We start from the raw sequence: 16081 nt of genomic DNA, 5'->3' as shown, positions 1-16081 counted from the left end.
CTTCATCACAAGACCAAACGTGGCATCCCATGTCACAGTCTTATCATCATCCAACAGGACAAGAAACATTTATGGTCATCCTGGTTTTGTGATGCTGAGGCTCAAGACATTCCGATTCATCCCCGCCACACGCCTGTTTGTACGCTCATACACAGTCGATGGGACTGGAACACAATTCAGCAGGATTGCAGAACACACCATGACTGAACTGAGATCATCACAACATATAGTGTGATGGAAATTCAGTTTCCAGTAGCACAGCACCGAGAGAAGTTGCATGTTACAGATACGCTAAGGGAAATGAGAGTAAGGATATAAGCACACAGCCCCACTCCACTGACGACCTGCTGTTGGCCAACACCCTCAATGACTTTTACTGCTGGTTTGATGAGACATCAAGCAGCCTTGACACCTCCACCTTCCCCAACAATAGAGACACCTCCCCACTCCCACCAGCACAGAGCCATCACCACCATCAAAGACTTCACCCACAGGAGCCCCCTCCTCACTCCACAGCTATGAGGATTTCACACCACCTTCTTCCACTACAACCCTTCATATTCATGATGTGAGGACGCAGTTTGACCCTTTAGACCTACTAAAGAACCCAGTCCACCTGAGCTTATCTTTATATTTTTACATGTTGTAGTGCCATTTCTGGGAGTATTTTAAGTTGCTATACATCAATACAACCATTATGTCCCAAATTTTAATCATATGTATGCATTAAGTCATCAGTAACTAAATAAATTGCAATAGTGGTATTTTTACACAAATTTCTAGTTAAAGTAATTTCAGAGGTTCATCCCTGAAAATTGTAAATGTAAAAAAAGTTGCATAAAACAGTTTCCAAATTAATTTTGAGTGTCTTCATAGTTTTATTTTTGAGATACACCAATTTGTATATACTGCAGCCACCAACTTTGAAATTCTCATTTACATGACTTATTTAAACATTCTCCTCTTGAATGCAAAATTCTTAAAAACATCTTTTATCCTTTAAGAGTAAATAAATCTGAAAGCTGTTCCATCCTAAAAGAGTACAACAATGTGTAGTTTATGATGTTCTAAAGGTTTCAGCATCTGTTTGAATTTGTCACATGTGTGGAAAGGTATGAGTGAGCCTTTGTATCATACTGTGAGTGATGCTCGTCAGCACACAAACCCAGAGTTTCTCTACAGGAACACAGAGAGAGTTATTCCCTGTACTGTAAGGACACATTCAGCATTGTGCAGTAAATCCAGATCATCCCAGTTAAATGATTACATGGATGTGAGTGTGGTCGTCAGAGCAGCACTGATCAGTGTCAGGTTATAATGACCAAGGTGTCCACAAACACTAAGTTTGAGTGTGTGCAGTGAGACTTCAGTCAAAGCATTTAACTGAGGTGTGAAAAATAAGCTGAACTCTACAGCTTGTTGTGGTCCCTGTGGCTTGACAGCCTTCCAGCTGTTCTCCAGCATTTTCATTTACAGTCATAAAATATCTCCACATGTTGCTCCTCTTTCTCTCTCTCTGCAGTCCAAATGCTCTTCTGAGCGCATCTGAGTCACGTGACGGCACAGTAACAAATCCCAGCAGGGCAGGAAGAAGGGGGCGGAGCAAAGTGCGTCTGCCGCATAAGAAGAGGTGTTCACACAGACAGAGCTGCTTTTTCATCCACAGCGAGTAAATAGTGAACCTCCAGGAGAGAAACAAACTAAAGTATCGATCATATACCACTACCAACGTTTGGATCGATATCTGCATCGATCTGCACACCCTTGTCTCCTGGATCGTAGCTGAGATCAGCGTGAACCACGTGGGTCTCTGCTCCCTGACCTGTTTCCTGTTTGGAAAGAGTTCCAGCTTCATCACGGAGTTTCTCTCGGTTTGTGGGCTCATCTAAAGGTAAGCACCGAGCTAACTTCAACACTAGATTTACTAACCCTGCGCACATTTGCAGAAATCCCTTGAGACCAACACCTACTAGAATTACTGACTTTTTTATTTTCTGGTGCAAGTCCCGAGGTGTTAATCACCCCTGCTGAGATTTGTACAGGTCATATGCTCGATTCACATCCTGCTTTTGTTGTGCAAACCAGCCATTGTCTTTGAGGCCTGGCACATTTGCTTACATACAAACGCTGCAAATCTGTGTTTGTTTGACAGTGTAAGACAAAAGCAGCAAAAATAAAAACTGTACCAAGAGTACAGTCTTAATGGCTCACTATACAAACAATCTGGAGACATAAATATTGGCACTTGTAGGGCTGGGCTATATCATACCGTTCACAGTAATACCGGTGTAATTTTAGGCAACGATAGGAAAATGAAATATTGCGATAGAATATGGGTAAAACGCGCATGCGCAGTGCATATGTTTACATACGCACATGGCGGGCCGTTAAATGAAACGGCTGAACCAGAACTGGTTTGTAAAAATGCTGCAACTTCAGTGGTGTGGAACTGGTTTGACTTTCGTCCGTCAGATACACAACAAAGCACTATTTTTGGTAGAGCATGCTAGCGGGCCGTCGTTATTACCGTGTTTTTGGAAAATACTGCGTCTTAAAATCAATCCTTTGATTTTCCTGAAAATCGACAGCGCCCCTTATAATCCTGCGTGCTTTATGTAACTCTGGTTGTGTTTACTGACCTCGGAACGATTTTATGTACACGGTGCTCGAAAATCTGTCAAATGTTTCAGTACGACTTCGCTCAGCTACGAAGCCGCACCGCTTGATGGTAGTGGTGTGCGATAGTGCATATTTTGGTATCGATCCGATACCAATACAGATACGATACTTTTCAATAAATAGGGTGGATGCCTCAGTGAATTACTAAATCGCAATTAATTTTCATGACCTTAAGTGTTTTTTGTGATGTTTCCTTTGGTGTTATTAATTAGTTAAAACCCAGGACATAATTACGAGAAAGAATTTATTTATAATTAAATAAAAAATGTTTTATTATTGTGGTGGCTCGTGGTCTGCGATGCCGCTGCAGGTGAGATGGACTCACCTTCACTGCCTCTACAATGATGCCTCGCTGGCTTAAAACCTGTGCGCTGCTTGTGCTTTTGTTGTTTTTGGTGTTGATGTGTACAGCTGGCAGCAGGAGGGCTGCAGCCGTTGAATGTAGGCTACTGTTACAGCAACCGCGTGATCACTGTAAGTAGGGCTGCATGATTACTCATTAGAAAATCGTGATCTCATTTCCAAATGACTACGAGTTTTTAAAAAAAAAGAAGAAAAAAAAAAGACGATGACGATTGTACTGCATTTTGATCCGGGACATAATCTGCATGAAAACAAGCACTCACTCTTCCTGCTCAACAAATGACAAGGCCAGAGCCTTATACCACGTGATACAGACGCTACCTGGCTGCTAAAAATGGCAGGGAAAAAACAACGGAGAGCACGTGAGAGATGATGAGAAAGTGACAGGAGAAAATCCGTCCTGGTCAACCACCCAAACATCAATAACGGGAACCTTATACAGCGCTTCCCATACCCGTCGAACTCTGGCAGGCACAAAGAAATTACTGAGGCTATCACTTATCACCTGACCAAAGATATGGCTCCCTTCAACACTGCAAAACGAGGGATTTAGGAAAATGATCAATGCCCTAGACCAGGGGTCTGCAACCTGCGGCCTTATATAGTCCTTATATTCTGGCTCCAATGGTTTGGGAAAATAAATTAGAAGTATTTAGCTGAAGTGTATTTTATTTATGTTAGTTCTTATTAACTTGTAGTTCTAAATTGGAAGATCATTGTGATATTGAAATATAAAAATATAATATAAAAAATTATATTCTATTATTTTTTCATCGCTCAAAATAAGCGTCACCCTCGCGGAAGCCGGTATACCCGCCGAATTGACGTGCATTTATTGAGACTTTCAGCCCCAGTTAGGCCAATTATGGATCTTTGGATCCACATTATGGTAGCAGCTCCACCGTGAACTCTGTTAACCCTTTGACTGCCTGCTCAACCATTTGGTTGAGCATATACATTTGTTTGTTTGATTGTGATCATTATTGACCTAAAGTATTAGAAAATATGGACAAATAATTCTTTCATTGTATTTTTCTTGGTGAGGCAGTCAAAGGGTTTTAAAGACAAACCGCTCACGCCTCACAGATGACTGCTTACAGTCCTGCGTAAAGATGACTTCGTACAGCCCCGATTAGCACACACGGTTGCTGTACGCATACAGCCGAATGTAGCTTTGCAGCACACAGCAGGACACACACCAACACAACAGCATAGATAGCACAGACGTAAATTGCGGGTCCCGCTCAGGTGCGTTCGCCTCCCTTGCAGCGGCGCTGCAGACCACGCCCCGCGGCACGCATTAACCAGGTAAAATACATGTTTAGGCAGAATTTTGCAAATATCTATTTTTAATTTTTCAGTAGCATAGTGCTTTTTTACCAATTAATTTTTAAGGCTCTAAAAGCCCAAAGGCGATATACGGGTGGCGGCTCACAACAGTTTTTGTTTGCTACGTGGATCATTTTAGTTCAGCTGGGTGTCTTTGCTTTTGTTACATTGCATTAAGAGTTCAAAATGTGTTGATTACATAAAAAATTGTAATTTTCTCTGTAGCACTTCATGGATTTAGGCAACACACCTTAGTTGTTCACACAAAGCATAAAGGTAAAAAAACAATATGTACAGTGTTATCTTAATTTTAGATGTTAATAAGTATTTGCGACTCCCAGTGTTTTCTTTTGCGATTTTCTACTCTCAGCATTTCATCCCTAGCTGCTCCAATATGGCGAAGCCCTTGTTTGCCCTCACTGCTGGACAAAAGAGGAGAGGGAGAGTTAAAACAGGCATCAATGCTACAGAAAACTGAGGCCCTCTGACTGGACAGATGAATGTGATGCAGCTCTGTCTAATCTGAAAGAGAAGCTGTTGAATTTTGTAGTCCTTACACATCCAGACTTTTCTTTGCCTTTCATATTGTCCATTGATGCTTCATTAGATGGGCTCGGTGCTGTATTGTCACAAATACCAGCCGGACAGCAGAAAGCCCATCCAATTGCTTTTGCCAGTAAGATCCTGAGCGATGTGATGCTATGGATGTTAAGGCAATCTTGGATTGTCACAGTGAGTGGGATCTGGCTGCTGAAACAAGGGCTGTGAAACTGTTCCAGTCAGTTCAGGACCTAGTGTTGCCAGGACAGGAGTCATTTCCTGTGTCCACACTAGAGGAACTCCAGCATAGCCAGGAACCTGATCCCAGTATTTCAAGGATCTTACCATTTGTCATATGGAGACGGCGACCTTCCAGGCGTGAAAGGCCAGGATTTGATGCGAAAGCCATGGTGTTATTTAAACAGTGGGAGAGGCTTAGGATCCAAAATGGAGTTCTCTATCGGATCACAAAGGACCCCCTGAGTAAACAAAGGAGACATCAGTTTGTTTTGCCTGAAAGTCTCAGAGCAAAGGCATTGAACGGTGTCCATGATATTGCAGGACATCAGGGGCAAGCGAAGACTTTATATCTGGCAAGACAACGGTTCTTTTGGCCGAAGATGGAGTCTGATATAAAGGAGTATGTCAAATGCTGTCAAAGATGCATCCTGGCCAAAACACCAGAACCCTCTGCTCGAGCCCCACTTGAGAGCATCAGAACCTCCGCTCCTATGGAGTTGGTGTGTTTGGATTTTTGGAGTGCAGAGGATAGTAAGCAGCGCTCAGTAGATGTTCTTGTCCTTACAGATCATTTCACTAAGCTAGCCCATGCCTTCCCTTGCACAAACCAGACTGCAAAGCAGGTGGCTAAGAAACTATGGGACCATGTTTTCTGTGTGTATGGGTTTCCTGAGCGGATTCACTGCGATCAGGGACCAAATTTTGAAAGTGAGCTCTTGGCAGAACTGCTCAAGTTCTCGGGGGTCTCCAAATCCCATACTACGGCATACCATCCCATGGGAAATGGAGGGACTGAGAGGTTTAATAGGACACTTGGCAACATGCTTAGGTCCTTGCCCCTCAGAAAAAAGAACAAGTGGCCTCAACAAATACAGAATCTGACATTTGCATATAATGCAACTGTACATGAGACCACGGGTTTTGCCTTCATGAGGCAGCTAGGATTGCCCAGACTCATGCCATCAAGGAACAAGACAAACAGGCAAAAGGATATAACAGAAAGTAAAGGGCACTCATTTGAACATAGGAGACAAGGTACTCATTGCAAATAAGGGCGAGAGAGGAAAGAAGAAACTTGCTGACAAGTGGGACGCAACAGTGTACACAGTCAGAGACAGAAATTTGCAGACTCACACATACAAGTTGGAAGATGACAGTGGCAACATAAAGGTGGTACATCACATCCTGGTTTTGAATATCAGCTTCCTGCCAGTAGTGACAGCTGAACTGGGTGACACTGGATCAGAGGAAGGGTCATGTGCATCAGACCAGTTAGACTCCTTGGATGAGGAGACTGCAGAGGACAGGACCAGTGCTTGGATCAACTCGGATGATGATGAGAGTCAGGAGACCTTGAGTGAGGGACTCTCGAGATTGGATAAGTCAAGTCAGCAAGCTCCAGAGGTGTTTGCAGGGGATTTAACCCAGTGTTCCCTGGTAGGAGAGGACTGCCCAGACAGAGACACAGACTTGGACAGTTTGGTAGCAGAACCTGACTTAGACTCTCCGTCTGTGTTAGATACACTTTCAGAAACTGCACTCACCCACTCGCATCCATCAGGCACAGATTGTGATGCACACACCGAGCCCCTACCAGTAGCCCCAGTGCATGTTGCCGATGCACAGATGTCTCCAACGGATGTGTGTCATGATGTGGGTCCCCAAGAACAGCCACGGGCAGGCCCGGACAATGTTGTCATGACGCGAGCCGGCCGAGTTAGTAAAAGAGTTGATCGACTCATTGAGTCCATGGTTCAAAAGCCTTTTGGCTTTAAGCGTTTGGCGAATTCAGTTAGCAGAAGGTCTCAGTCTCTTCTTACGCTGTTTTAAGTGAACCCAGGTGTTTAGAGATCTTTCGGTTTTTTTTGGTTCTAAGGGACAGTGTCATTATGGCACAATTAGATACATAATATGTTTTAAGGTAATTGATGTGTGTGGACGGCTGGGAATGTGTGTGGTGTAAATGGCATCACACTGATCTAACGGTGCGCACACACCGAACGCAAAAGAGGCGGCCAGAGCGTCAGGTTCACATGTAAAGTCAATGGAAAGAGCACGATGACACGCGATTGTGCATCCGGCGAAAGTGCGAAGGCAGATTTGCGTCGGGAAAACGCCAAAACCCGTGAAACGCGCGTCAGTGTACCGCGTGGGGCGCGTGTGACTCGCGAAAGAAAACCACGCGTGTCAGATTGTGTGTTGCATTTTGTGCACACGCTCGAGTCGGAAAATATGAACTCCGGTGTCAAATCACGCCCCGACAACCAATCAGGAGCCTGGTGACGTGGCTGTAACTAGGTCAAAGGGGCAGATCCAGTCACTCAGTATGGAGGGAAAGCTCATCAGTGCCGTGGCTAATCATCCAGAGCTAAATGATGCTAGTTGCTACTTCTACCGAGACAGGAATAAAACGGACCTAGCTTGGAGGCACATTAGTGAGGAGATTGGGCAACCTGGTAAGTTCATTCATTCTGCTTTTTAATTTCCAGACTGACCCGATGGAACCGTGCAAAAGCTAGCAAGCCCGCCTACTGTCCCGATATTTTCCAACTGATGTACAAATACCTTTCCGCTAACAAGATATTGTGTTTATTCAGAGGACATCTGCAGCACAACACATCTGGCACAACTTCCTCCCACATTTCACGCGCGTGGTAAGATGCAATTTTGAGGCGACAGGTGTTGAGGTGCGAATGTGCACGCGTCACATTAGGGGCATTCAGGGCGTTTTTGCTCGCCTCTTTCGCGTCCGGTGTGAACGCACCGTAAGAAAGGATGAGGCCTGATCACCCTCATGCTCTTTCTGAACCTATCTGGTAGGTGGCTTATACAGCTGAGACTAGAGCTTATAGCTCGGAGGTTTAAACCCATGCCTAGGAGCCATAAATTCTGTAGATTTGTCCCTGTGTTCCAGTTAGATTGTTCACCTGACTGTTCTGGATTTTGGTGAAATCTAGGAGGGGTGGATGTAACGGGTGTATTAAAAAATAATTTATATTTCACCAAAGATCCATCCTGCGGTGTTATTTTGCTTTGTCAGTATTGGTTATGTATATGTGTTTATTTATATATGTTTATTTTCTGTATTTATATTTTGGGAGCTTTTATTTTGTTTGTGTGACCTTTGACTTCCCACGAAGTCACTTCCTGTAGCTGCGCGCTATTTTCCTCAGTCGCCTAGAGGTCCCGCTGAGGAGAGGTGAGCGTACGCTAGTGTTCTCAGTTACAGAGTGAATAAACACAGTTAAAGTAACTAAAAGTAATTCAAACACTGCTTGTTCCCTTTGTACATTTTGTCTCACAGTTCTGTTAGATGTTTCAGTGTGAATTATTGTTTCTCTGTCGAGTACAGCACTTTATTGTATCATGCTAGTTAGCCATTTTCAGATGAGAGCATATAAGCATGCAGGTGGCTTCTCATGTGGTCCGCTATCCTTCTCTCTCCCTTAAAGGTGTACATGGAGAAGTCCAGTAAAGTGAAGTCGCTGTACTGTTTTATTTTTATTATAAACAGGTATGTGAGCTCCCTCTTTTATTTTTGTGTCATGTGTACTGGTTATATCTTTTGTTTGTGATTCATGTTCACTGTTTCAACTTACTGTTAGATATATATGTAACAAAAAAAAATATGTAAAATTGCCACTGGTAAATGAAGTCTCCCTAAACTATAATTTTGTTGTTGAGGTAATTGTCACTATATGGTCACGATGAAGTGCATTTTCATTTGTTACATATGATTATAAATACATTTTAGCAGTATTATTTGTTAATTGGATTTGTTGTGATGTTGCACCTCAGTTGCCTAGAGGTCCCGCTGAGGAGAGGTGTTCATGCAGAAGTCCAGTAAAGTGAAGTCGCTGTACTGTTCTATTTTTATTTTCAACAGACAGTTCAGAGAGAATAAATCCGCCCAGCTGGCACAGTGAGAGCTGACTCCTCTGGTCATTCGCACAACACAACGCAGAGAGCTAGCGGCACTCATAGTTTAAGGCCAGACCGGCTACATATATATACATACACACACACACACACATACATACATATATGACGGTGCAGTTACTGCAGCGTCACTTACAGAGATCTCACCTAGGAAGCACACATCACAATACTTTTGTATATTAAAGTCCAGCCTCACAATACGTAAGCAGATGTCATAATATGCGTCAGTTTTTTTACTTCTATAACTATTCTGTCCCTCCTGTTATTTCTAAGATATGCTTTTATAAGTTTGTTATATAGCAGGTCATAATCATCCGTTCTGTAATTAATTGTAGTAACATGTCAGAAAAATATGTTTATTCCTGATCTTGTCTGGTCAAAGCCTGCCATCTAGTGGGTTTACAGGGTAGCGCCATGTTTGAGCGCAAGCAGTGATTTTCTCCCAGCGCTCGACAGGGAAGGTCCATTTCTCTGTGTCTCTGTAAATTCCTGCATCTGGCGCTCTTGAAAAGGCATAATCTGTAAGTGTGGCAAAACGATTGATTGTTCTCACTTATTAGTACCTTGTTCAGCAAAGTAATGAGTTTGTTGTGTGTTTAGCAAGTCTGTTACATTACTAGCATAAGCTAGCTGTTAGCCCTTTGTTTAGCCTGCCAGCATGAAACATACCAGCATGTGCCGTTAGCTGTATCTCTTGAAATGCTACGCGGGTGCAGTGTTGATACTGAGATTGTGTAGTGACTGTTTGCATAAGTCAACAGTATTTAATGTAATCTTTGTGTATTTTTATGGAGAGTGAATATGCTGTATTCTGTTTCTGTTATTACAGTTTTACAAATGAAAAATATGGATCAGTAAAGCTCTGAAGAATGCCACACGGTTTCCTGAGTGTTTACTGAAGCCAGTTAATGTTTAGCTCTCTGCATAAGCTGGATAGGGACATTCGGCTGAGGGCAGAAGAATAACACTTAAAAACCGTCCTCATCGTCTCACACTCGATGTGTTTCCTGCTGTTTTTTCTCCTCGTACACGTCTCTGAAACATCCAGAGTACATTCTGTGCTAATCTCACTGAGCAGGCGTACAGGCACAGCCAAATGTCTCTAATCTTTGCCCTAGAAACAAGTCTAATATGTATCTCTGTCTGTAAGCGAGTTTGCATTGACCCTCAAAAGACTGAATGCCAACTCTCATGAGCACATTTGCATTGTGTGTATGAAAATAAGTATAAATACTTATTTAATAAAAGCTCACAACATACCACTAATAAAAGGCCGGTTAGAATAATGTATTTCCCACAAATCACTGCCTCTGTTTGTATCTCTGTCACTGCAGGACCAACGTGGATCGAGAAGTCAGCGCTCTCAGGAGGCCGACAATTTTGTTGAAGAAAGAAGTGGAAGAAAAAAATACAACCGTGGCGAGTTTGGGAAAGATTTCACTGTGAAAGCTTCCCTAAAAATGCATCAGGTCATCCACACAGGAGAGAGACCGTTCAGCTGTGACGAGTGTGGAAAGTCTTTTACGCAGTCTGGACACTTAAAAACACACCAACTCATCCACACTGGAGAGAGACCGTTCAGCTGTGGAGACTGTGGAAAGTCTTTTACCGAGTCTGGAAACTTAAAAACACACAAACTCATCCACACTGGAGAGAGACCGTTCAGCTGTGGAGACTGTGGAAAGTCTTTTACGCAGTCTGGACACTTAAAAAGACACCAATTGATCCACAGTGGAGAGAGACCGTTCAGCTGTGATGAGTGTGGAAAGTCTTTTACCGAGTCTGGAAGCTTAAAAAGACACCAACTAATCCACACTGGAGAGAGACCGTTCAGCTGTGGAGACTGTGGAAAGTCTTTTACCACGTCTGGACACTTAAAACCACACCAACTGATCCACAGTGGAAAGAGACCGTTCAGCTGTGGAGACTGTGGAAAGTCTTTTACCACGTCTGGACACTTAAAAACACACCAACTAATCCACAGTGGAGAGAGACCGTTCAGCTGTGACGAGTGTGGAAAGTCTTTTGCCCACCCTGGAAGCTTAAAAACACACAAACTCATCCACACTGGAGAGAGACCGTTCAGCTGTGGAGACTGTGGAAAGTCTTTTACCGAGTCTGGAAGCTTAAAAAGACACCAACTAATCCACACTGGAGAGAGACCGTTCAGCTGTGACGAGTGTGGAAAGTCTTTTACGAGCATTTCACACTTAAAATCACATCAACTCATCCACAGTGGAGTTAAAGCGTACACCTGTGATCAGTGTGGCAGAGCTTTTACTCACAGTTACAGCTTACAGAGTCATCTAGTTACCCACTCTGGAATTAAGGCGTACAGCTGTGACATTTGTGGAAAAACTTTCAGCCTGATAGGGAGCCGAAATATTCACCTACGCATTCACACCAGACATGATGTGTACAGCTGTGATCAGTGTGGTAAACAGTTTACCACAAACACAGAGTTACGACGTCACATGTTTACCCACACTGAGGAACGACCTTATAAATGTGACCTGTGTGAGAAGACTTTTAAATCTCCACGTTACCTGAGACGACACCAACAGATCCACACCAGAAAGACTCTACAAGTGCAGTTACTGTGAGGTATGTATTTATATTTTTATCTTGTCAGCCCGACTGTTTGAAACAACTCATGTTCAACTCAAGCTCATCAAATTGTGTTAGCATGTTAGCAATTCTACTCGCAGCTCTGAATGATTATTCAGACTCTAATCACAGGTTTTTAGGGATAGTGTTTGAGAATTGTGTTATTGTTATTGTAGCATTAAACTAGTATTACTTTAATGTTTTTACTCTTGTCGTTTTTATAGCACATTAAATTGAGCTGAGTGTGATAATGTAAACAGTAAAATGTAATTGGACTTTGGCAGAGATGCTCTTTATTTCAGGTGACGTTCAGGATAAAAATGTTAAGGACTGACTTACACTGTCTTTGTGTTTTTGTTTAGAAGCAGAGCGACACAGATGGATCAAGTTCTCAACCCTGTCATCGCTGTGGGAAAGACTTTTGTTGTGACCTTTGTGGAAAAACTTTAATTCATTGAAGGACTCTGAAAATACATCAACGTAGACACACTGGAGACAAAATGAACTACTGTAAAGAATGCGGGAGAGGCTTCACCACTTCAAAGGACTTCAAACAATATGAACTCCTTCACAGTGGCGTTAAAAAGCATGTCTGCGATCAGTGTGGGTCATCCTTCATCAGTGCACGTCAGCTTGAAAAGCATAAACGAGTCCACACATGAGAGAAACCATACAAGTGCAGACACTGTGACAAAACCTTTTCACAATCATGTGATCATACTAAGCATGAACGCAGACACATGAAAGAGAACTTCATCACGGCGCCCCCGTGTGCGGCAGCCTGTTACAGCAGCTCTGCTCGTTCTGAGTTTCTTTCTTTCTTATCTTTTTCTTCTTGTAATTTTTTATAACTAACGTATTAGTAATTAGATAACAAATTTCCCACGTGTGGGACTAATAAAGGTTATCTTATCTGTGAAAGAGTTTGAGTAATCTCAGTTCATACTCCACTCAGAAACGATTCCATGTTACAAATAAACTGTTACGTCTTGATTCCTGCTTTTACGTTAATCTTGTAAACAGTACATTTCCATAACGACTGAAACCGGCCCAATGAATGAACAATGGGCTGTGAGGTCAATTTCTTCATCATTAATATGCAAATTCTTATGAGCATTGATCAACAACCACTGGTCAATGGCCATGAGTACCATTCGCAGAGTAAAAATTTGCATAATGATTATGACGTTTACTGTTACCAATGTTCAAAAACATTTACTAAATTATCTTCTCTGTGCAAACATCAGCGTGATGCAGGACTGAAATCATTGCCATCTCTGGATCACAGTGAATCTGCAGAGACAGAAAGATCCTCTTCTGGTTTCAGGGTCAGACTTAAACCCTTGAGATCCGGCTCCACAGAGTTCAGGTGGAGTCTTCTGTAAAGATCTGATGAGGCAGCTATGAATGAAAATGTGCCTCTTGTTACATTTTAAGCTTTCTAAACTGTTCTACTGTAGTGTTTGTGTTGAGTGGTTCGCTTTGTTCCAGCAGTTTGATTAAGAAATCTGTTTCCTGTTATATTTTTATTGAATGCATTGATCCATGTGTTCTGCAGTTTTTTTTCAGCTTGTTTGTGTAATGAAATCCTGCAACAATTAAACCAAAATTTTATATGTTAAATAAAGAAATGGTTTACTGACAAACAGTTTGAGCCGTGTTGTCATTTCCTGTATATCAGAGCAACACCTGAAGTGACCAGTGTTTAAAGTCAGAGTCAAATTTTGTGTCAGCATGACCTTGTGAAAACTGCTTGGCGATGCTTCACTACGTTATCTGCTAACTTTTAGGGTGTAGAAGGACGAAACTCCCAGGGTGACCAGTGGCAGGAGCTTCCTGATGCAGAGAGTTGAGTGTGGGGGATATAAAAGAGAAGCTGAGGCATCCCAAGGTTAAAGCTGGCATAACTGAACTTTAATGTTTGATGTGTGTTTTGGCTCTCCTGCGCGCAGTAATTAATAGCTTAAACACAGCAGAGCTTGATATAAAGACCTGGGTGACAACTAACTTTATGCTGCTGATTATACTTGGCCCTAAAATACCTAGAAATATGGTATCTAACCAGATACTTGCTCTGGATGGCATTACCTTGGCCTCCAGTAACACCTTGGAGTAATATTTGACCAGGACATTAAACAAATATTTAGGGCTGTGTGATGAACCAAGTTGAAAAAGCAGAAGGAGTCACAAGAATTATTAGAAAAACAAAGTTTTCATTCATTTAACCCAAATATTATATTTACAAAAGTAATTAATGTTAAGCTCATAAAAAATGTCAAAGAAACAAAACTGAACTCAGGCAAAGAACTGCAAACTTAACAAACCAAATGAGTGCACAAAGAAATATAACTGACCTAAACAAACATAACTGACCTAAACATGAAATGGCACAGAAGGGTAAATATATTGTCTGATCAGACCACTACGACACACGAGGAGTTTTTCCTTTCCAGTCACCTTTCTCACTCACTATGTGTTAATAGACCTCTCTGCATTGAATCATATCTGTTATTAATCTCTGTCTCTCTTCCACTGCATGTCTTTATTCTGTTTTCCTTCTCTCACCCCAACCGGTCACAGTAGATGGCCCCGCCCCTCCCTGAGCCTGGCTCTGCCGGAGGTTTCTTCCTGTTAAAAGGGAGTTTTTCCTTCCCACTGTCGCCAAAGTGCTTGCTCATAGGGGCTCATATGATTGTTGGGCTTTTCTCTGTATCTACTGTACAATATAAAGTGCCTTGAGGCTACTTTTCTTGTGATTTGTCTCTATATAGATGCAATTGAATTGAATTGAATTGGTTCTTTAGTATTTCTAAAGGGTTAAACTGCTCCCTCACATCTGCTTCATGAATATGAAGGGTTGTGGTGGGAGAAGGCGGTGTGAAATCCTCATAGGTGTGAAGTAAGGAGGTTGCTCCTGTGGGTGAAGTCTTTCATAGCATTAATTGCTTTGTTGTGGGGGGAGTGGGGAAGGTGGGGGTGGGGTGGCTGTAGCTGGGGGTTGCTGTAGCTCAGGAGGTAGAGCAGGTCACCTACTGATCGCAAGGTTGGAGGTTCGATCCCTCCAGTCTGCATGCCAAGTGTCCTTGGGCAAGATACTAACCCCAAGTTGCTCTCCGATGCATCCATCAGAGTATGAATGTGTGTGTGAGTGTAGTTAGAAAGCACTCAGTATAGAGGTATTGCTATAGAGGTATTGCTTGTGAGAATGGGTGTGAGTGGGTGAATGTGGTGTGTTGTATACAAGTGCTTTGAGTACTCCGGGAGAGTAGAAAAGCGCTATATAAGAATCAGTCCCTTTACCATTACTCTATTGTTGGAGAAGTCTCTATTGAGTTGTGAAAGCTGCTTGATGTCTCATCAAACCGTTGAGGGCATTGGCCAACAGTGGAGTGGGGCTGTGTGCTTCCTGAAGTGAAAATCTGGCATTTAAAGATGAATGGGAAAGACTCGCTCACAGCTGACTAATGAACATTTGAATATAATCTTATATTTAAAACACTGACAGGATGTTCAAGTCAGTGCAGTACTTCTTGTGTTTAATAACCACCAACCATCTACAACTACAGACATAAGTAATTAGAGTTTAATTATCAAAAGACGAACAAATTAAATAAAAAAAATTGAAGTTGGACCTGGGGCTTAGCTGCACTTCTATGTAAGATAAGATAAGATAAGATAAGATGGCCTTTATTAGTCCCACAGGTGGGAAATTTGTTTTGTTACAGCAAAAGTGCGAAGTTATGTAGCAGAAATTAGAAAACGCTGGAATGCAATAAAATAAAATAAAATAAAATACTATATACAATAGAATAAAATAGAAATACAAATACTATATACAACTGAGTAGGAAAATACAAAAACACAACTTCGTCAGAAGAAGAATTGCACATATAGCAGTCTTATTGCACATGTGTGGGTTTGTGTGTTTGATCAGCTGCAAAAGTCTTTATTGTAGAGTCTGACAGCAGTGGGGAGGAAAGACCTGCGAAATCTCTCCGTCCCACACCGTGGGTGCCGCAGTCTCCCACTGAAGGAGCTGCTCAGTGCCTTCACAGTCTCATGCATGGGGTGGGAGATGTTGTCCATCAGGGATGACAGCTTAGCCACCATTCTCCTGTCACTCACCACCTCCACTGGGTCCAGAGGGCCTCCCAGAACAGAGCTGGCCCTTCGGATCAGCCTGTTCAATCTCTTCCTGTCCCCAGCAGAGATGCTGCCTCCCCAGCAGACCACACCATAAAAAATGGCTGAGGCCACCACAGACTCATAGAAGGTCTTCAGGAGTCGGCCCTCCACTCCAAACGACCTGAGTCTCCGCAGCAGGTACAGCCTGCTCTGCCCTTTCCTGTAGAGGGCGTCTGAGTTATGAGTCCAGTCCAGTTTG

General features: G+C 42.6%; 1 protein-coding gene across 1 annotated transcript; it reads left to right on the top strand.

The window, feature by feature from the left end:
- Positions 1-1317: 1317 nt before the first annotated feature.
- LOC109195434 (gastrula zinc finger protein XlCGF57.1-like) lies at positions 1318-12778 on the top strand. Its single transcript, XM_025904183.1, has 4 exons — positions 1318-1358; positions 1849-1891; positions 10425-11694; positions 12060-12778. Exons 1-3 carry the CDS (start codon positions 1318-1320, stop codon positions 11691-11693), a joined length of 1353 nt encoding a protein of 450 aa, XP_025759968.1. The 3' UTR covers position 11694; positions 12060-12778.
- The last annotated feature ends 3303 nt before the right edge of the window (positions 12779-16081 follow it).

Source organism: Oreochromis niloticus, unplaced genomic scaffold (assembly GCF_001858045.2).
Source record: "Oreochromis niloticus isolate F11D_XX unplaced genomic scaffold, O_niloticus_UMD_NMBU tig00000235_pilon, whole genome shotgun sequence".
Taxonomy (NCBI): domain Eukaryota; kingdom Metazoa; phylum Chordata; class Actinopteri; order Cichliformes; family Cichlidae; genus Oreochromis; species Oreochromis niloticus.
Note: the sequence above shows the minus strand (reverse complement) of the source record. Positions and strands in the feature narration are given on the sequence as shown.